This window comes from Haliotis rufescens, unplaced genomic scaffold, assembly GCF_023055435.1.
Source record: "Haliotis rufescens isolate VD_foot unplaced genomic scaffold, xgHalRufe1.0.p SCAF_9, whole genome shotgun sequence".
NCBI classification, from domain to species: Eukaryota; Metazoa; Mollusca; class Gastropoda; order Lepetellida; family Haliotidae; genus Haliotis; species Haliotis rufescens.
The window spans coordinates 16,377,437-16,401,036 of record NW_025964383.1 but is presented as its reverse complement, the minus strand read 5'-3'; the positions used below and the strand labels follow the sequence as shown (position 1 = coordinate 16,401,036).

At 36.8% G+C, this 23,600-nt stretch overlaps 1 protein-coding gene across 1 annotated transcript in view; it reads left to right on the top strand.

Annotated features, from left to right (window-relative positions):
- Nucleotides 1–23,600, top strand: part of LOC124122011 (mucin-2-like) — a 140,035-nt gene that overhangs the window by 50,538 nt on the left and 65,897 nt on the right. Inside the window, exons 29-40 of the mRNA XM_048390337.1 lie at nucleotides 970–996; nucleotides 1,534–1,632; nucleotides 3,522–3,551; nucleotides 4,411–4,506; nucleotides 7,709–7,729; nucleotides 8,836–8,856; nucleotides 10,382–10,402; nucleotides 16,095–16,121; nucleotides 16,659–16,757; nucleotides 18,647–18,676; nucleotides 19,536–19,631; nucleotides 22,834–22,854. Of these exons, the coding sequence (XP_048246294.1) occupies nucleotides 970–996; nucleotides 1,534–1,632; nucleotides 3,522–3,551; nucleotides 4,411–4,506; nucleotides 7,709–7,729; nucleotides 8,836–8,856; nucleotides 10,382–10,402; nucleotides 16,095–16,121; nucleotides 16,659–16,757; nucleotides 18,647–18,676; nucleotides 19,536–19,631; nucleotides 22,834–22,854 (588 nt within the window). The remainder of the gene's footprint in view (nucleotides 1–969; nucleotides 997–1,533; nucleotides 1,633–3,521; nucleotides 3,552–4,410; nucleotides 4,507–7,708; nucleotides 7,730–8,835; nucleotides 8,857–10,381; nucleotides 10,403–16,094; nucleotides 16,122–16,658; nucleotides 16,758–18,646; nucleotides 18,677–19,535; nucleotides 19,632–22,833; nucleotides 22,855–23,600) is intronic.

The window sequence follows — 23,600 nt, the reverse complement described above, 5'->3', positions numbered from 1 at the left end:
TCTTCCCGATTAGTTCCTTTATGCATAGGAATAAGAATTTCTGCACAGATTGCCGAATTCAAAACAGTGAAATTTTGGACAAGGTGCATAACTTAAGCTTCAATGCTCTGAAATAAATGAATTTCAGTCAAAAGACATATTCCCTTTCACTTATTTACCTGTTTGATCTAGAAATTGTTTGACAAAAAAAACCAAGTGAAACCACCCCAACTTTTTCATATTTTAGATTTATGAGTAACAAATTCAGACGGACAAAAACTTATTCAGAAGACTGAAACAAATAAGGGTTTGTCTTGAATTTTTGCATTCTCAAAAAAGAACCAAATTCAATCCTGTCAAAACACTGTATTGTTCGACTTTGTACAGCGTTATTCCACATGGCAAACTTAAGGGAAAACTTCATTTTTTTATCCATAGGGCATTTGTTTGAAACCCTGGTGACCATAAATGCATATCTATCTTCAGGACAATTTGTCAAAATACGAAGCAGGCGAGTTGAGATGACTTCAACTTTGCAATTGTCATAACTGCCTCTTAATGCCAAGCAATATTCCTGCAGCCCCAACCTTTGGCGTCTGCATTGAATAATGTTTTAGGTGAATTGTGCATGCCCTTTCCAAGAATATATCTTAAAGAGCGTCATACTGATGGCTGACAAGTTTGAAGACCTTTTATGGTGGACATAAGTAGGACATTTCCTCAATTGACGTTTTGTTGAAAAAAAATGTTGTCTGCCGATTTGCTGAATTTTTTCTATGCAATTTGATGTTCCTGTATTTATTCAGGAGAATACTTGACTTGTATTTGCTTGTGTATATGATGTGTACCACAGGTGTTTTCTGAAACGCTTACCTTCTAGCAAACACGTGGTATCATCACTATTCTATAGTTTTTCAAAGACATATGATTATGATATAGTTGGAATCAGAAAATTCTTATGATTATGGAAAGGAATGTTTACAATTTCAGCACCACCGACAACAACTACCTCGCCACGTACGTTACAAGTCTATTTACATAAAAGTTTATAATTTTTTTTTCACAGTGTTCAAAAACACTCAGAAGTATTCAGTAATTGCCTGAAATCGATCTTGATGGCATTATGCCATTATGTCATGAATTCTATAATGTCTACATAAAGGTATGATCAAATAAGGACATTAATGAAATGGTGTGTGGTAACATCCTTTGATTGAATATTAATAATAATAAGAAGAAGAACAACAACATCCTGTCTTGGAGTGGAAAACTGTAAATTAGGAAGGAATGCATGATAACTTTCAGGACTGGAAATTAATCACAATCTATGAGATTTTAGTGAAAGGATTTCCTGATTAGGTCTTCCATATCACTCCAATGTCAATACATTCACTATTAGTACATGTAATTCGCATTCTCATTTTGAATGAAGGGAAAATGATTAGCTATCACTGAGTTTCTATGCTTAAGAAACGAGAGAGAATGTCAATCATAATGTTCATTTGAAACCAAGTTCAACTTAGTTCTGTTTATGATACAAATCTTCATTTTCAGAATGCAATTTTCTTGGCGTCGGATGTTTTCCCACTGGTACCTTCTGTACTGTCCCATTACCTGGTCTCCAGTGTCCAGCTGGTCAAATGTGTTGTGTCGGTAAGTACTCATAGTATGCGTAGTTTACTCAAGTGATATGATATATTATCCAGCCAATGACACTGCTTGACAGTTATTTTCGAAAAGGTAATTTGCCCACCATCTCTGTTCTATTTAGGTAATAATCTGGATAACTGTCACTAATTAATAGGTCGTCATCAGTGTGATTTCGTCTTAAGAGAATCTGCTTCAGGGTGATGTGTTTTGCTGTTTGATTGTTGGAGTGTGGTTCTATATTGTACACGTTTGTGTAGAATAGACTAGTATTTAAGCAATGTCATCACAAGTTTACTAGGAAAACAATATATGAAATACAGGGCTTCATCAGCATATCTTTGTAGACTCTTGGAAAACAACATGTAGGCAAACCTAAGGCATCCCCTTGGGCACCACTTGAGCTCCTCTCCTTCGGAACAGGTTTCTTTATGCAGATGAATAAGAATTTCTGCAAAGATTGGGAAAACCAAAGCACAGGAATTTGGATAAGGAGTATAAGTTAAACTTCAATAATCGGATATTTTTAAAAAAAATGGCCCAATAGACTAATTCCCTATCACACATTTACCCAAATAAACTTGAAATAAATGAGACCTTTTGAGCCACCGAATCTGTTTTATGTACAGATCTATGCATTAAATTCCGAGTAATAAAAGATCTATCCACAAGATTGTATGAGAAGAGAAATAGCTTCACATTTGAATACTCTTTGCGTCACCTTTCAAAATGTTTATGACAGACACATGCAAGAAATGTACTTGAAAGAAAAGATACCCATTAAACCCCACACATATATGCATAAAATTCCATGTAACACAAGATCTATCCATAGGATTGTATGACAAAAGGAATAACTTCACCTTTGAAATACTCATTTCCAAATTTGGCACTTATCTTCCCGAGGCAAGGGAGTTAACTGACTATAAAAGTCCAATTTCCACCCTTGCCGAACTAGGCTTGTATTATGGAGTTACATTTGTTCTGGACTAACGAGTCTATATATAGTCCTATCAAAATCACACAACAAAATCGAAATCCGGTTCGAAAACTGTCTTGCAGATTTCGGTCGATTGCAGGATTTGCAAAACATGTGCACCGCCAACTCGCTGTCAACAGATATTTACCAAACCTGTTCCTGTTTTCAATCACATTGTTTTTAAAGTCAGTTTACTGTCTTGCCCCGGGAAGAGGCACATCAGTGCCAATGACCACTGAATGCCTTATACCAACGTTTTGTGATGGACGTCCCATAACGTTTACAAGGTTTGGTCGTCAACAAAGTTGCTTTTCATAGTTAAGACACGAGGACTTGGTTCCATGTGTACTTTGCATATGGGATGATTTTCTTATTCATGGCCTTTTAAGCATCCAATGATCTTGTAGCACGCGCAATTTCAGGGCCATCATGGGTGAATATGACAACTCTATCCATTGGTGTCTACATTGATGATCTTTTGAGGTACAATCGAACATGCTCTCTTTCAAAGAGAATCATATGACTCATCCTCAAAACTTGTGATCAATGTTGCAGTATCCAATGCTTTAGTGAAACTTTCAAAAAGTTTCATGGAGGACACTTCTAATTTGGAAGCACCGGTGAACAAAATGATGACTGATGCAAATTCATATTTTGACTTGTAGCATATATTGCATGTTTGTTAGGGTGACCTCTTGCCTTACCAACGTGTGTTTGTGATGGGTGCAATAGGTGGGCAGAACACACTCACCTTTCATCAACCACCTTGTATAAGCACTATTTTAATATTAATTCAAATATTCATGCTTATTATATACTCCGGTACAAGGAATTGTACAATAGCCTTTTTTAGCAGAGCTTTCAAAGCACAACTGAAGAAGTGAGCTTCATATTAATGCCCTTTGTACTCTTTCAGGAACAGCACCGACCACAACGCCCCCTCCACGTAAGTTACAAGATGATCTACATAAGTGTTCACATAAATTTCTCAATCCTCAGCTCAAAAACAAAGTCCCTTACACTAATTTACCTGTCTGATCTAGGATTTATGAGTAACCATTGAGACGGACAAAAACACATCAACTAGACAGTGGGACAAATAAGGATGTAGCTTGATTTTTTGCAATCTCAAAACAAAACCAAGTTCAAACCTGTCAAAACATTTTTTTCACCTTTGTACACCATGATTCCACATGACAAACTTAAGGGGAAACTTCATTCTTTGATCCATAGGGCCTTTGTTAGAAACCCTGGTGACCATTGATACATATCTATATTCAGAGGTTCAGGACAATTTGTCATGAACAAAGTAGGCATCCCAATGAGCACTAATTGTGCTCCACTACTCCCTGATCTGTTTCTTTATGCATAAGACTCATGACTTTCTGCACTGACGGGCAAAATCAAACCACTGCAACTGTATAACCCAAGGTGTATATCTCAAGCTTCAATGATCTGCTAGAATTCAATAATGGTCAAATTTATAATAATAATAATAAGAACATTTTGTCTTGGAGTGGAAAACGTTAGATTTGGAAGGAATGCAAGATAACAATTAGGACTGAATAATCATCACAATCTATGAGATTTTAGTGAAAGGATGTCAAGATTATGTTTGCTATATCTCTCGAATGTAAATGCTTCCACTATTAGTACAGGTTATTCACATTCTAATTTTGAATGAAGGGAAAATTATTACCAATCAATGAGTTTTGATGCTTACCAAATAAGGGAGAATGCCATTCATATAGTTCTTATTAAACCAAATTCAACTAAGGTCTGTTTTGACAACTCCTCATTTTCAGAATGCAATCTTCCTGGCATCGGGTGTGTTGCCAGTGGTACCTGTAATATCCCAGTACCTGGTCTCCAGTGTCCAGCTGGCCAAATGTGCTGTGTCGGTAAGTACTCCTAGGATGCGTAGTTTACTCAAGTTACATGATATGTTATCCAGCCCACAGTCTCTATTATTTAGGTGGTACACTGTATAATGCTCATGATTAATTTGATTTCGCCTTGACAAAACCTGATTCAGGTTCATATGTTTTACTGTTTGTTTGTTGCAATGTGTTTTTATATTGTACAGGTTTGTATAGGATATAATACTATTTACGCAATGCAATCTCAAGTTTACTGACAAGACAATATTTGAAGGACAGGGCTTTATCAGCATATCTTTGTGGACTCTTGGGAAACAACATTTAGGCAAAACTAAGGCATCCCCCTGGGCACCCATTAAGCCCATTTCCTTTGGAACATACATGCACATGAAAAAGAATTTCTTCGCAGACTGGGAAAACCAAACACAGGAATTGGAATGAGGAGTACATGTATAAGTTAAACTTCGATAATTGAATATTATTCCATAATAGTCAGATAGACTTATTCCCATTCACACATTTACCCAAATGAACTTGAAATAAAAGATACCCATTGAACCGCACATATATATGCATAAAATTTCATGCAACACAAGATCTATGCACAGGAGTGTATGACAAGAGGAATAACTTCACCTTTGAAATACTCATTGCGTCACCTTTCAAAATGTTTATGGAAGACATTTCCCGAATTTGGCGCATCAGTGACAAATATGATGTCTGATGAAATACGGATTTTTTCCGATGCAGTTATTACTTGTATCTTATTCTTTCGTATTTGCTTAAAATAAGTGCTGGTGCATTATAAAGGATTTTGGACAATATAGTCATGCTGGTGAAACAAGAATTCATGATAATGTCAACGCGTGTCCTCTATAAACATCAGATAAAGCTAAAAGTGGCATGGCGTCAATTGCCATTTCACAAGTTAAAATCAGGTTTGAGTACCATTTGCAGTGACACAAGCTTCACAATGGCGCCTCATTGCCGCAGATAATTGAGGATGTCTTGTGAGATGCCATCACTGCTGTCAAGGAGAAACCTCCACTAATCCTTGAATAGGAGAAATCAAATAACTTGAAAGACCAGACGTGCAGTATGACCACGTGGTATAAAAATTAGGAGTACAAACATTGTGGTTGGATGTTATGCTTCAGTAATCTATTCCCCACACTCCTTGCACTAATCAGAAGTAAGCCAAGGATGTTGTGTGTTGTCAAAGGTGCATTCTGAAACCGATTTTGCAGGTTACCAGACGGATATGATCACGTAAAGTTATTCGTGGACGTTTACTCCCTAGTGTTTCCAGTCTATTGCTAACGACAACCGATATGCCTAGTTCCAACTTTTTGTGCAATTCTGGTTTCAAGCATTCCAGTTGCATGCAACCGCTCATTTTCAGATAGACGTCGCATAACGTTTACAAGGTTCGGTCGTCGACAAAAGTTGTTTTTCACAGCTAAAACACAAGAACTTAGTTCCACGAGGACATGATACAGATTTTAGTGTGTTGTGTTATGGTGTAGTGGATTTTTTTCCGTTGGTGCAGTAGGATTCGTACAGAGGACTTTTAGACGTGATTGTTTGACCATATTTGATGAGGCAAAAGCTAAAATTGTGATCCCCTCCTTTCTAATCTGTTTCTTTATGCATATCAATTTCGGGTTGGGAAAGTCAAAATACGTGAATTAAGTTAAACTTAAACTTCAGGTATGTCAATCATCTGATATTGTTCAATAAGGGTCACATAGACAAATGCAATTGATTTACCAGAAGAGACTAAAACAAATAGACCAGTGAAGACGCCTAATCTGTTTCATATTTGGATCAGTGTATAAAGATTCAACAATAAACTTTCCTTCATGATGAGTAATATTGCAGGAACTCTATCCTTTGTTGTCTATATTGATCATTTTTGGAGGCACAATCGAACATGCTTTTTTCAAAGAGTGTCATATGACTCATTCTCAAAACTTGTGATCCGTGTTGCAGTATTCAAGGCTTAAGTAAAACATTCAAAATGTTTTATGGAGGGCACTTCTATTTTTATACATCGGTGATCAAAACGATGACCGATGGAAATTCATATTTTGACTTGTGGCATTTATTCCGTGTATGTTAAGGTGAACATTTGCCTTACCTTTGCGTGTGTTTGTGTTGGGTGCAATCGATGGGCAGAACACTCACCTTTTTGCGAACACCTGGCATAAGGACTATTTTAATAGTGATTCAACTACTCATGCTCATTATGTAGTCCCGTAAAAAGAAACGTAATATGGACTCCCGTTTTAGAGGAGCTTTCTCATGTTTACTGACAGGGTTTTGTCGCTTTTAACTTCAAAGCACTACCGAAGAAGTGAGCTACATTTTAACACCCTTTTTACCCTTTTAGGAACGCCACCGACCACAACGTCCCCGCCACATAAGTTACAAGACGTTCTAGATAAATATAAAACTACATAAATATATTTTCTCAATCCTCAGCTCAAAAGACAAATTTCCTTACACTTATTTACCTGTTTGGTCCTGAGGTCTTTTTTTGTATAAACACGACAAATAAAGCCACCTCAAATGCGTCATATTATCTATTTATAAGAAACAGTTGAGACGGACAAAAGCATATCCTCAAGACTATAGCAAATAAGGATTTGGCTTTTTTTTTTGCAATCTCAGAAAAAGAACCAAGTTCAGAACCCTGTCAAAACAATATTTTTTCAAATTTGTACACCATTATTCAACATTGCAAACTTAAGGGAAAACTTCATTCCTTGATCCATTGTGTTTTGTTAAAAACTCCGGTGACCATAGATACATATCTATCTTCAGAGGTTCGGGACAATATGTCAAACACAAAGTAGGCATCCCCGTGAACACAACTTGCGCTCCACTTCTCCCTGATCTGTTTCTTTATGCATAAGACTCATGACATTCTGCACGGACGGTCACAATCAACCAACGGCAATTGTATAACTCAAGATGTATATCTCAAGCTCCAATCATCTGCTAGAATTCAATAATGGTCAAAGAAACTAATTCCCCCCTCTCGCCTTTCAACGAACACCTGCAATGATCAACATTCCACAGTGATTACAAATCCATGTTGTTGATACAGTTGGAAGCATTCATTGGGCTGTCCTTTTAGCAGAGACTTTGCTGAATATAGAAATGGTTTGTTGTTTTTATGTAGACCATTACTGAAGGAACACCTTCTTTACCATTTTAGCACCACCAACGACCACGCCACGTAAGTAACAAGACTATCTACATTAAGTGCAATTAAAGAAATACATGGACTATGTGCAAATAAATTTCTCAATTCTCATTGACACCATACCATATGATGCTATTGGCAACAGATGAACCTCAGCCAGCCGGCCATTATGGCTCAATGGATGCTTGACACAATTCACTGATGCTTATATAAAGGGGAGAATAAGGAAATAAATAAAAGCATGTTTGCTAATGATATCGGATTCCATAAAAAAAACATGCGTTCGAATGTTATTAACCAACAGTGTAGTTACAAACTGTGTATTTATTATGAATTGAAAATAACTTTCAGGCCTGATAGTATATCATAATCCATGAGGTTTGAGTGAAGAGATGACAAGATTAAATGTACCATAATTCTCTAATGAAAAAACCTTCAGGCCTGATAATTCATCATAATCCATGATGTTTAAGTGAAGGGATGATAATATTAAGTGTACCATAATTCTCCAATGTTCTTCGAAATAAATCAATCATAGAACAGATAATTCACCCTCATCTCTCTTTCATCTGGGTTATAAGCTGTATTGATACTTCATTATCAGTTTAATGTTGCTTGGCAACAGGGGGAATACCCATGCGATTACGGGTGCATATGCTATACTGTGGGTAGATTTAGATTGTTAACATATGTATTCACGTGTGTGCATTAAAATACTATTTGAAGCAAATGTCATCTGAAGATGACGTAGACAACAATTTTGTGAAATGACGGCCTTCCTCATAGACACCATCTATGTGAAATTGGGAAATCCGACATTCAAGCAAGATGTGGGCATGCTTATGGTCGACGATTGTGACCCTCTTCTTCCTTCCCGATCTTGTGCTTTACCATTACACAATTATTCCACATGACAAACTTAAGGGAAAACTTCATTCCTTGATCCATAGGCCTTTTGTTTGAAACCCTGGTGACCATAGATGCCTAGGTATATTCAGAGGTTGTTGACACAGTTGGAAGCGTACATCAGGCTTACCCTTTAGCAGATACTTTGCTGGGTATGGACATGTATTGTTGCTTTTATGTGGACCATTATTGAAGAAATGAGTGCCATCTTTACACCTTCTTTACCATTTCAGCACCACCAACGACCACGCCACGTAAGTAACAAGACTATCTACATTAACGGCGATTTAAGAAATACATGGACTGCGTACAAATACATTTCTCAATTCTCAATGGCACCATAATATATGATGCTACTGGCAACATGTGAACCTCAGCCAGCCGGCCATTATGGCTCAATGGCTGCTTTACACAATTCACTGATATGCATATAGAGGGGAGCATAAGGAAATATATAAAAGCATGTTTGCTAATATATCGGATTCTATTAAAACGATCAAACATGCGTTTGAATGTTAATAAAAACCTACCGTAGCAATACAAACTGTGTATTCTCCAATGTTCTTCGAAATAAGTCAATTATAGAACAGATAATTCCCCTCATCTCCTATTTCATTTGGGTTATAAGATGTATTAATATTTTATAATGAGTTTAATGTTGCTTGGTAACAGGGGGAATAGCTATGCGATTCAGGGTAAATATGTTATACTGTGGGTAGATTAAGAGCGTTAACATGTTTACACGTGTGGGCATTAGAATATTATTTGAAGCAAATGTCATCTGAAGATGACGTAGACGACAATTTTGTTGAAATAACAGCCTTTTTCATACACACCATCTATGTGAAATTTGGAAAAACGACACTCAGGCGAAAAGTAGGCATCACCGATTATGCGCCACTTCTTCCCGATTAGTTGCTTTGTGCATAGGAATAAGAATTTCTGCAAAGATTGCCGAATTCAAAACAGTGAAATTTTGGACAAGGTGCATAACTTAAGCTTCAATTCTCTGAAATTAATGAATAACAGTCAAAAGACAAATTCCCTTTCACTTATTTACCTGTTTGATCTAGAAAGATGTTTGACAAAAACAACAAGTGAAACCATCCCAACTGTTTCATATTTTAGATTTTTGAGTAACAAATTCAGACGGACAAAAACATATTCACAAAACTGAAACCAAAAGGATTTGGGTTGATTTTTTGCAATCGGAGAAAAGAACCAAGTTCAACCCTGTCAAAACATTGTATTTTTCGACTTTGTACACAATTTTTGCAAATGGCAAAATTAAGGGAAAACTTAATTCCTTAAGCCATAGGGCTTTTGTTTGAAACCCTGGTGACCATAGATGCATATCTATCTGCAGGGCTTCAGGACAATTTGTCAAAATCGAAGTAGGCATCCCCATGAACACAAATTGTGCTCCACTACTCCCTGATCTGTTTCTCTTATGCATAAGACTGATGGCTTTCTGCACGGACGGGCAAAATCAAACCACGACAATTGTATAACTTAAGGTGTATATCTCAAGCTTCAATGATCTGCTAGAAATCAATAATGGTCAAATAAATTAATTCCCACCTCTCGCCTTTCAACGAACACTTGATATGGTCAACATTCCACATTGATTAAAACTACATGTTGTTGACACAGTTGGAAGCGTACATTGGGCTCACCTTTTAGCAGATACTTTGCTGGGTATGGAAATGTATTCTTGCTTTTATGTGGACCATTATTGAAGAAATGATTGCCATCTTTACACCTTCTTTACCATTTCAGCACCACCAACGACCACGCCACGTAAGTTACAAGACTGTCTACATTAAGGTCAATTAAAAGAAATACATCGACTGCGCACAAACACATTTCTCAATTCTCAATGACACCATAACATATGATGCTATTGGCAACATGTTAACCTCAGCCAGCCGGCCATTATGGCTCAAGGGCTGCTTGGCACAATTCACTTATATTCATATAGAGGGTAGAATAAGGAAATAAAAAAAGCATGTTTGCTAATAATATCCGATTCCATTAAAACAATCAAACATGCGTTTGAATGAAGTAAGACGAGTTCTGTGGATGAACAACTACTTTATTACAATTGGTGCGACGTTTCGGTGTAGATCCTAACACCTTTATCAAGCATCGCGATCACTTGCTTGATAAAGGTGTAAGGATCCACACCGAAACGTCGCACTACTTGTAATAAGGAAGTTGTTCATCCATAGAACTCGTCTTGCTTCATCACACCAACTGAAATGCCACTGAAAGAAGTTATGCGTTTGTAGTTAATAACAACCTAACGTGGAGATACCAACTGTGTATTTATTATGAATTGAAAAAACCTTCAGGCCTGATAATTCATCATAATCCATGATTTTTAAGTGAAGGGATGATAATATTAAGTGTACCATAATTCTCCAATGTTCTTCGAAATAAATCAATTATAGAACAGATAGTTCCCCTCATCTCCTATTTCATTTGGGTTATAAGATGTATGATACTTCATTATCAGTTTAATGTTGCTTGACAACAGGGGGAATAGCTATGCGATTCAGGGTGAATATGTTATACTGTGAGTAGATTAAGAGCGTTAACATGTTTTCACGTGTGGGAATTAGAATATTATTTGAAGCAAATGTCATCTGAAGATGACGTAGATGACAATTTTGTGAAATAACAGCCTTTCTCATACGCACCATCTATGTGTAATTTGGAAATACGACACTCAGGCAAGAAGTAGGCATGCTTATGGTCACCGATTGCGCGCCACTTCTTCCCGATTAGTTGCTTTATGCATAAGAATAAGAATTTCTGCACAGATTGCCGAATTCAAAACAGTGAAATTTTGGACAAGGTGCATAACTAAAGCTTCAATGCTCTGAAATAAATGAATAACAGTCAAAAGACAAATTCCCTTTCACTTATTTACCTGTTTGATCTAGAAATTGTTTGACAAAACAACAAGTGAAACCATCCCAACTGTTTCATATTTTAGATTTTTGAGTAACAAATTCAGACGGACAAAAACATATTCACAAAACTGAAACCAAAAGGATTTGGGTTGATTTTTTGCAATCGGAGAAAAGAACCAAGTTCAACCCTGTCAAAACATTGTATTTTTCGACTTTGTACACCATTATTCCAAATGGCAAAATTAAGGGAAAACTTCATTCCTTAAGCCATAGGGCTTTTGTTTGAAACCCTGGTGACCATAGATGCATATCTATCTGCAGGGCTTCAGGACAATTTGTCAAAATCGAAGTAGGCATCCCCATGAACACAAATTGTGCTCCACTACTCCCTGATCTGTTTCTCTTATGCATAAGACTGATGGCTTTCTGCACGGACGGGCAAAATCAAACCACGACAATTGTATAACTTAAGGTGTATATCTCAAGCTTCAATGATCTGCTAGAAATCAATAATGGTCAAATAAATTAATTCCCACCTCTCGCCGTTCAACGAACACTTGATATGGTCAACATTCCACATTGATTAAAACTACATGTTGTTGACACAGTTGGAAGCGTACATTGGGCTCACCTTTTAGCAGATACTTTGCTGGGTATGGAAATGTATTCTTGCTTTTATGTGGACCATTATTGAAGAAATGATTGCCATCTTTACACCTTCTTTACCATTTCAGCACCACCAACGACCACGCCACTTAAGTTACAAGACTGTCTACATTAAGGTCAATTAAAAGAAATACATCGACTGCGCACAAACACATTTCTCAATTCTCAATGACACCATAACATATGATGCTATTGGCAACATGTTAACCTCAGCCAGCCGGCCATTATGGCTCAAGGGCTGCTTGGCACAATTCACTTATATTCATATAGAGGGTAGAATAAGGAAATAAAAAAAGCATGTTTGCTAATAATATCCGATTCCATTAAAACAATCAAACATGCGTTTGAATGAAGTAAGACGAGTTCTGTGGATGAACAACTACTTTATTACAATTGGTGCGACGTTTCGGTGTAGATCCTAACACCTTTATCAAGCATCGCGATCACTTGCTTGATAAAGGTGTAAGGATCCACACCGAAACGTCGCACTACTTGTAATAAGGAAGTTGTTCATCCATAGAACTCGTCTTGCTTCATCACACCAACTGAAATGCCACTGAAAGAAGTTATGCGTTTGTAGTTAATAACAACCTAACGTGGAGATACCAACTGTGTATTTATTATGAATTGAAAAAACCTTCAGGCCTGATAATTCATCATAATCCATGATTTTTAAGTGAAGGGATGATAATATTAAGTGTACCATAATTCTCCAATGTTCTTCGAAATAAATCAATTATAGAACAGATAGTTCCCCTCATCTCCTATTTCATTTGGGTTATAAGATGTATGATACTTCATTATCAGTTTAATGTTGCTTGACAACAGGGGGAATAGCTATGCGATTCAGGGTGAATATGTTATACTGTGAGTAGATTAAGAGCGTTAACATGTTTTCACGTGTGGGAATTAGAATATTATTTGAAGCAAATGTCATCTGAAGATGACGTAGATGACAATTTTGTGAAATAACAGCCTTTCTCATACGCACCATCTATGTGTAATTTGGAAATACGACACTCAGGCAAGAAGTAGGCATGCTTATGGTCACCGATTGCGCGCCACTTCTTCCCGATTAGTTGCTTTATGCATAAGAATAAGAATTTCTGCACAGATTGCCGAATTCAAAACAGTGAAATTTTGGACAAGGTGCATAACTTAAGCTTCAATGCTCTGAAATAAATGAATAACAGTCAAAAGACAAATTCCCTTTCACTTATTTACCTGTTTGATCTAGAAATTGTTTGACAAAACAACAAGTGAAACCATCCCAACTGTTTCATATTTTAGATTTTTGAGTAACAAATTCAGACGGACAAAAACATATTCACAAAACTGAAACCAAAAGGATTTGGGTTGATTTTTTGCAATCGGAGAAAAGAACCAAGTTCAACCCTGTCAAAACATTGTATTTTTCGACTTTGTACACCATTATTCCAAATGGCAAAATTAAGGGAAAACTTCATTCCTTAAGCCATAGGGCTTTTGTTTGAAACCCTGGTGACCATAGATGCATATCTATCTGCAGGGCTTCAGGACAATTTGTCAAAATCGAAGTAGGCATCCCCATGAACACAAATTGTGCTCCACTACTCCCTGATCTGTTTCTCTTATGCATAAGACTGATGGCTTTCTGCACGGACGGGCAAAATCAAACCACGACAATTGTATAACTTAAGGTGTATATCTCAAGCTTCAATGATCTGCTAGAAATCAATAATGGTCAAATAAATTAATTCCCACCTCTCGCCGTTCAACGAACACTTGATATGGTCAACATTCCACATTGATTAAAACTACATGTTGTTGACACAGTTGGAAGCGTACATTGGGCTCACCTTTTAGCAGATACTTTGCTGGGTATGGAAATGTATTCTTGCTTTTATGTGGACCATTATTGAAGAAATGATTGCCATCTTTACACCTTCTTTACCATTTCAGCACCACCAACGACCACGCCACGTAAGTTACAAGACTGTCTACATTAAGGTCAATTAAAAGAAATACATCGACTGCGCACAAACACATTTCTCAATTCTCAATGACACCATAACATATGATGCTATTGGCAACATGTTAACCTCAGCCAGCCGGCCATTATGGCTTAAGCGCTGCTTGGCACAATTCACTTATATTCATATAGAGGGGAGATTAGAATATAAAAAAAACATGTTTGCTAATAATATCCGATTCCATTAAAACAATCAAACATGCGTTTGAATGAAGTATGACGAGTTCTGTGGATGAACAACTACTTTATTACAATTGGTGCGACGTTTCGGTGTAGATCCTAACACCTTTATCAAGCATCGCGATCACTTGCTTGATAAAGGTGTAAGGATCCACACCGAAACGTCGCACTACTTGTAATAAGGAAGTTGTTCATCCATAGAACTCGTCTTGCTTCATCACACCAACTGAAATGCCACTGAAAGAAGTTATGCGTTTGTAGTTAATAACAACCTAACGTGGAGATACCAACTGTGTATTTATTATGAATTGAAAAAACCTTCAGGCCTGATAATTCATCATAATCCATGATGTTTAAGTGAAGGGATGATAATATTAAGTGTACCATAATTCTCCAATGTTCTTCGAAATAAATCAATTATAGAACAGATAATTCCCCTCATCTCCTATTTCATTTGGGTTATAAGATGTATTGACACTTCATTATCAGTTTAATGTTGCTTGGCAACAGGGGGAATAGCTATGCGATTCAGGGTGAATATGTTATACTGTGGGTAGATTAAGAGTGTTAACATGTTTTCACGTGTGGGCATTAGAATATTATTTGAAGCAAATGTCATCTGAAGATGACGTAGATGACAATTTTGTGAAATAACAGCCTTTCTCATACACACCATCTATGTGTAATTTGGAAAAACGACACTCAGGCAAGAAGTAGGCACGCTTATGGTCACCGATTGCACGCCACTTCTTCCCGATTAGTTCCTTTATGCATAGGAATAAGAATTTCTGCACAGATTGCCGAATTCAAAACAGTGAAATTTTGGACAAGGTGCATAACTTAAGCTTCAATGCTCTGAAATAAATGAATTTCAGTCAAAAGACATATTCCCTTTCACTTATTTACCTGTTTGATCTAGAAATTGTTTGACAAAAAAAACCAAGTGAAACCACCCCAACTGTTTCATATTTTAGATTTATGAGTAACAAATTCAGACGGACAAAAACTTATTCAGAAGACTGAAACAAATAAGGGTTTGTCTTGAATTTTTGCATTCTCAAAAAAGAACCAAATTCAATCCTGTCAAAACACTGTATTGTTCGACTTTGTACAGCGTTATCCCACATGGCAAACTTAAGGGAAAACTTCATTTTTTTATCCATAGGGCATTTGTTTGAAACCCTGGTGACCATAAATGCATATCTATCTTCAGGACAATTTGTCAAAATACGAAGCAGGCGAGTTGAGATGACTTCAATTTTGCAATTGTCATAACTGCCTCTTAATGCCAAGCAATATTCCTGCAGCCCCAACCTTTGGCGTCTGCATTGAATAATGTTTGAGGTGAATTGTGCATGCCCTTTCCAAGAATATATCTTAAAGAGCGTCATACTGATGGCTGACAAGTTTGAAGACCTTTTATGGTGGACATAAGTAGGACATTTCCTCAATTGACGTTTTGTTGAAAAAAAATGTTGTCTGCCGATTTGCTGAATTTTTTCTATGCAATTTGATGTTCCTGTATTTATTCAGGAGAACACTTGACTTGTATTTGCTTGTGTATATGATGTGTACCACAGGTGTTTTCTGAAACGCTTACCTTCTAGCAAACACGTGGTATCATCACTATTCTATAGTTTTTCAAAGACATATGATTATGATATAGTTGGAATCAGAAAATTCTTATGATTATGGAAAGGAATGTTTACAATTTCAGCACCACCGACAACAACTACCTCGCCACGTACGTTACAAGTCTATTTACATAAAAGTTTATAATTTTTTTTTCACAGTGTTCAAAAACACTCAGAAGTATTCAGTAATTGCCTGAAATCGATCTTGATGGCATTATGCCATTATGTCATGAATTCTATAATGTCTACATAAAGGTATGATCAAATAAGGACATTAATGAAATGGTGTGTGGTAACATCCTTTGATTGAATATTAATAATAATAAGAAGAAGAACAACAACATCCTGTCTTGGAGTGGAAAACTGTAAATTAGGAAGGAATGCATGATAACTTTCAGGACTGGAAATTAATCACAATCTATGAGATTTTAGTGAAAGGATTTCCTGATTAGGTCTTCCATATCACTCCAATGTCAATACATTCACTATTAGTACATGTAATTCGCATTCTCATTTTGAATGAAGGGAAAATGATTAGCTATCACTGAGTTTCTATGCTTAAGAAACGAGAGAGAATGTCAATCATAATGTTCATTTGAAACCAAGTTCAACTTAGTTCTGTTTATGATACAAATCTTCATTTTCAGAATGCAATTTTCTTGGCGTCGGATGTTTTCCCACTGGTACCTTCTGTACTGTCCCATTACCTGGTCTCCAGTGTCCAGCTGGTCAAATGTGTTGTGTCGGTAAGTACTCATAGTATGCGTAGTTTACTCAAGTGATATGATATATTATCCAGCCAATGACACTGCTTGACAGTTATTTTCGAAAAGGTAATTTGCCCACCATCTCTGTTCTATTTAGGTAATAATCTGGATAACTGTCATTAATTAATAGGTCGTCATCAGTGTGATTTCGTCTTAAGAGAATCTGCTTCAGGGTGATGTGTTTTGCTGTTTGATTGTTGGAGTGTGGTTCTATATTGTACACGTTTGTGTAGAATAGACTAGTATTTAAGCAATGTCATCACAAGTTTACTAGGAAAACAATATATGAAATACAGGGCTTCATCAGCATATCTTTGTAGACTCTTGGAAAACAACATGTAGGCAAACCTAAGGCATCCCCTTGGGCACCACTTGAGCTCCTCTCCTTCGGAACAGGTTTCTTTATGCAGATGAATAAGAATTTCTGCAAAGATTGGGAAAACCAAAGCACAGGAATTTGGATAAGGAGTATAAGTTAAACTTCAATAATCGGATATATTTAAAAAAAATGGCCCAATAGACTAATTCCCTATCACACATTTACCCAAATAAACTTGAAATAAATGAGACCTTTTGAGCCACCGAATCTGTTTTATGTACAGATCTATGCATTAAATTCCGAGTAATAAAAGATCTATCCACAAGATTGTATGAGAAGAGAAATAGCTTCACATTTGAATACTCTTTGCGTCACCTTTCAAAATGTTTATGACAGACACATGCAAGAAATGTACTTGAAAGAAAAGATACCCATTAAACCCCACACATATATGCATAAAATTCCATGTAACACAAGATCTATCCATAGGATTGTATGACAAAAGGAATAACTTCACCTTTGAAATACTCATTTCCAAATTTGGCACTTATCTTCCCGAGGCAAGGGAGTTAACTGACTATAAAAGTCCAATTTCCACCCTTGCCGAACTAGGCTTGTATTATGGAGTTACATTTGTTCTGGACTAACGAGTCTATATATAGTCCTATCAAAATCACACAACAAAATCGAAATCCGGTTCGAAAACTGTCTTGCAGATTTCGGTCGATTGCAGGATTTGCAAAACATGTGCACCGCCAACTCGCTGTCAACAGATATTTACCAAACCTGTTCCTGTTTTCAATCACATTGTTTTTAAAGTCAGTTTACTGTCTTGCCCCGGGAAGAGGCACATCAGTGCCAATGACCACTGAATGCCTTATACCAACGTTTTGTGATGGACGTCCCATAACGTTTACAAGGTTTGGTCGTCAACAAAGTTGCTTTTCATAGTTAAGACACGAGGACTTGGTTCCATGTGTACTTTGCATATGGGATGATTTTCTTATTCATGGCCTTTTAAGCATCCAATGATCTTGTAGCACGCGCAATTTCAGGGCCATCATGGGTGAATATGACAACTCTATCCATTGGTGTCTACATTGATGATCTTTTGAGGTACAATCGAACATGCTCTCTTTCAAAGAGAATCATATGACTCATCCTCAAAACTTGTGATCAATGTTGCAGTATCCAATGCTTTAGTGAAACTTTCAAAAAGTTTCATGGAGGACACTTCTAATTTTGAAGCACCGGTGAACAAAATGATGACTGATGCAAATTCATATTTTGACTTGTAGCATATATTGCATGTTTGTTAGGGTGACCTCTTGCCTTACCAACGTGTGTTTGTGATGGGTGCAATAGGTGGGCAGAACACACTCACCTTTCATCAACCACCTTGTATAAGCACTATTTTAATATTAATTCAAATATTCATGCTTATTATATACTCCGGTACAAGGAATTGTACAATAGCCTTTTTTAGCAGAGCTTTCAAAGCACAACTGAAGAAGTGAGCTTCATATTAATGCCCTTTGTACTCTTTCAGGAACAGCACCGACCACAACGCCCCCTCCACGTAAGTTACAAGATGATCTACATAAGTGTTCACATAAATTTCTCAATCCTCAGCTCAAAAACAAAGTCCCTTACACTAATTTACCTGTCTGATCTAGGATTTATGAGTAACCATTGAGACGGACAAAAACACATCAACTAGACAGTGGGACAAATAAGGATGTAGCTTGATTTTTTGCAATCTCAAAACAAAACCAAGTTCAAACCTGTCAAAACATTTTTTTCACCTTTGTACACCATGATTCCACATGACAAACTTAAGGGGAAACTTCATTCTTTGATCCATAGGGCCTTTGTTAGAAACCCTGGTGACCATTGATACATATCTATATTCAGAGGTTCAGGACAATTTGTCATGAACAAAGTAGGCATCCCAATGAGCACTAATTGTGCTCCACTACTCCCTGATCTGTTTCTTTATGCATAAGACTCATGACTTTCTGCACTGACGGGCAAAATCAAACCACTGCAACTGTATAACCCAAGGTGTATATCTCAAGCTTCAATGATCTGCTAGAATTCAATAATGGTCAAATTTATAATAATAATAATAAGAACATTTTGTCTTGGAGTGGAAAACGTTAGATTTGGAAGGAATGCAAGATAACAATTAGGACTGAATAATCATCACAATCTATGAGATTTTAGTGAAAGGATGTCAAGATTATGTTTGCTATATCTCTCGAATGTAAATGCTTCCACTATTAGTACAGGTTATTCACATTCTAATTTTGAATGAAGGGAAAATTATTACCAATCAATGAGTTTTGATGCTTACCAAATAAGGGAGAATGCCATTCATATAGTTCTTATTAAACCAAATTCAACTAAGGTCTGTTTTGACAACTCCTCATTTTCAGAATGCAATCTTCCTGGCATCGGGTGTGTTGCCAGTGGTACCTGTAATATCCCAGTACCTGGTCTCCAGTGTCCAGCTGGCCAAATGTGCTGTGTCGGTAAGTACTCCTAGGATGCGTAGTTTACTCAAGTTACATGATATGTTATCCAGCCCACAGTCTCTATTATTTAGGTGGTACACTGTATAATGCTCATGATTAATTTGATTTCGCCTTGACAAAACCTGATTCAGGTTCATATGTTTTACTGTTTGTTTGTTGCAATGTGTTTTTATATTGTACAGGTTTGTATAGGATATAATACTATTTACGCAATGCAATCTCAAGTTTACTGACAAGACAATATTTGAAGGACAGGGCTTTATCAGCATATCTTTGTGGACTCTTGGGAAACAACATTTAGGCAAAACTAAGGCATCCCCCTGGGCACCCATTAAGCCCATTTCCTTTGGAACATACATGCACATGAAAAAGAATTTCTTCGCAGACTGGGAAAACCAAACACAGGAATTGGAATGAGGAGTACATGTATAAGTTAAACTTCGATAATTGAATATTATTCCATAATAGTCAGATAGACTTATTCCCATTCACACATTTACCCAAATGAACTTGAAATAAAAGATACCCATTGAACCGCACATATATATGCATAAAATTTCATGCAACACAAGATCTATGCACAGGAGTGTATGACAAGAGGAATAACTTCACCTTTGAAATACTCATTGCGTCACCTTTCAAAATGTTTATGGAAGACATTTCCCGAATTTGGCGCATCAGTGACAAATATGATGTCTGATGAAATACGGATTTTTTCCGATGCAGTTATTACTTGTATCTTATTCTTTCGTATTTGCTTAAAATAAGTGCTGGTGCATTATAAAGGATTTTGGACAATATAGTCATGCTGGTGAAACAAGAATTCATGATAATGTCAACGCGTGTCCTCTATAAACATCAGATAAAGCTAAAAGTGGCATGGCGTCAATTGCCATTTCACAAGTTAAAATCAGGTTTGAGTACCATTTGCAGTGACACAAGCTTCACAATGGCGCCTCATTGCCGCAGATAATTGAGGATGTCTTGTGAGATGCCATCACTGCTGTCAAGGAGAAACCTCCACTAATCCGTGAATAGGAGAAATCAAATAACTTGAAAGACCAGACGTGCAGTATGACCACGTGGTATAAAAATTAGGAGTACAAACATTGTGGTTGGATGTTATGCTTCAGTAATCTATTCCCCACACTCCTTGCACTAATCAGAAGTAAGCCAAGGATGTTGTGTGTTGTCAAAGGTGCATTCTGAAACTTATTTTGCAGGTTACCAGACGGATATGATCACGTAAAGTTATTCGTGGACGTTTACTCCCTAGTGTTTCCAGTCTATTGCTAACGACAACCGATATGCCTAGTTCCAACTTTTTGTGCAATTCTGGTTTCAAGCATTCCAGTTGCATGCAACCGCTCATTTTCAGATAGACGTCGCATAACGTTTACAAGGTTCGGTCGTCGACAAAAGTTGTTTTTCACAGCTAAAACACAAGAACTTAGTTCCACGAGGACATGATACAGATTTTAGTGTGTTGTGTTATGGTGTAGTGGATTTTTTTCCGTTGGTGCAGTAGGATTCGTACAGAGGACTTTTAGACGTGATTGTTTGACCATATTTGATGAGGCAAAAGCTAAAATTGTGATCCCCTCCTTTCTAATCTGTTTCTTTATGCATATCAATTTCGGGTTGGGAAAGTCAAAATACGTGAATTAAGTTAAACTTAAACTTCAGGTATGTCAATCATCTGATATTGTTCAATAAGGGTCACATAGACAAATGCCATTGATTTACCAGAAGAGACTAAAACAAATAGACCAGTGAAGACGCCTAATCTGTTTCATATTTGGATCAGTGTATAAAGATTCAACAATAAACTTTCCTTCATGATGAGTAATATTGCAGGAACTCTATCCTTTGTTGTCTATATTGATCATTTTTGGAGGCACAATCGAACATGCTTTTTTCAAAGAGTGTCATATGACTCATTCTCAAAACTTGTGATCCGTGTTGCAGTATTCAAGGCTTAAGTAAAACATTCAAAATGTTTTATGGAGGGCACTTCTATTTTTATACATCGGTGATCAAAACGATGACCGATGGAAATTCATATTTTGACTTGTGGCATTTATTCCGTGTATGTTAAGGTGAACATTTGCCTTACCTTTGCGTGTGTTTGTGTTGGGTGCAATCGATGGGCAGAACACTCACCTTTTTGCGAACACCTGGCATAAGGACTATTTTAATAGTGATTCAACTACTCATGCTCATTATGTAGTCCCGTAAAAAGAAACGTAATATGGACTCCCGTTTTAGAGGAGCTTTCTCATGTTTACTGACAGGGTTTTGTCGCTTTTAACTTCAAAGCACTACCGAAGAAGTGAGCTACATTTTAACACCCTTTTTACCCTTTTAGGAACGCCACCGACCACAACGTCCCCGCCACATAAGTTACAAGACGTTCTAGATAAATATAAAACTACATAAATATATTTTCTCAATCCTCAGCTCAAAAGACAAATTTCCTTACACTTATTTACCTGTTTGGTCCTGAGGTCTTTTTTTGTATAAACACGACAAATAAAGCCACCTCAAATGCGTCATATTATCTATTTATAAGAAACAGTTGAGACGGACAAAAGCATATCCTCAAGACTATAGCAAATAAGGATTTGGCTTTTTTTTTTGCAATCTCAGAAAAAGAACCAAGTTCAGAACCCTGTCAAAACAATATTTTTTCAAATTTGTACACCATTATTCAACATTGCAAACTTAAGGGAAAACTTCATTCCTTGATCCATTGTGTTTCGTTAAAAACTCCGGTGACCATAGATACATATCTATCTTCAGAGGTTCGGGACAATATGTCAAACACAAAGTAGGCATCCCCGTGAACACAACTTGCGCTCCACTTCTCCCTGATCTGTTTCTTTATGCATAAGACTCATGACATTCTGCACGGACGGTCACAATCAACCAACGGCAATTGTATAACTCAAGATGTATATCTCAAGCTCCAATCATCTGCTAGAATTCAATAATGGTCAAAGAAACTAATTCCCCCCTCTCGCCTTTCAACGAACACCTGCAATGATCAACATTCCACAGTGATTACAAATCCATGTTGTTGATACAGTTGGAAGCATTCATTGGGCTGTCCTTTTAGCAGAGACTTTGCTGAATATAGAAATGGTTTGTTGTTTTTATGTAGACCATTACTGAAGGAACACCTTCTTTACCATTTTAGCACCACCAACGACCACGCCACGTAAGTAACAAGACTATCTACATTAAGTGCAATTAAAGAAATACATGGACTATGTGCAAATAAATTTCTCAATTCTCATTGACACCATACCATATGATGCTATTGGCAACAGATGAACCTCAGCCAGCCGGCCATTATGGCTCAATGGATGCTTGACACAATTCACTGATGCTTATATAAAGGGGAGAATAAGGAAATAAATAAAAGCATGTTTGCTAATGATATCGGATTCCATAAAAAAAAACATGCGTTCGAATGTTATTAACCAACAGTGTAGTTACAAACTGTGTATTTATTATGAATTGAAAATAACTTTCAGGCCTGATAGTATATCATAATCCATGAGGTTTGAGTGAAGAGATGACAAGATTAAATGTACCATAATTCTCTAATGAAAAAACCTTCAGGCCTGATAATTCATCATAATCCATGATGTTTAAGTGAAGGGATGATAATATTAAGTGTACCATAATTCTCCAATGTTCTTCGAAATAAATCAATTATAGAACAGATAATTCACCCTCATCTCTCTTTCATCTGGGTTATAAGCTGTATTGATACTTCATTATCAGTTTAATGTTGCTTGGCAACAGGGGGAATACCCATGCGATTACGGGTGCATATGCTATACTGTGGGTAGATTTAGATTGTTAACATATGTATTCACGTGTGTGCATTAAAATACTATTTGAAGCAAATGTCATCTGAAGATGACGTAGACAACAATTTTGTGAAATGACGGCCTT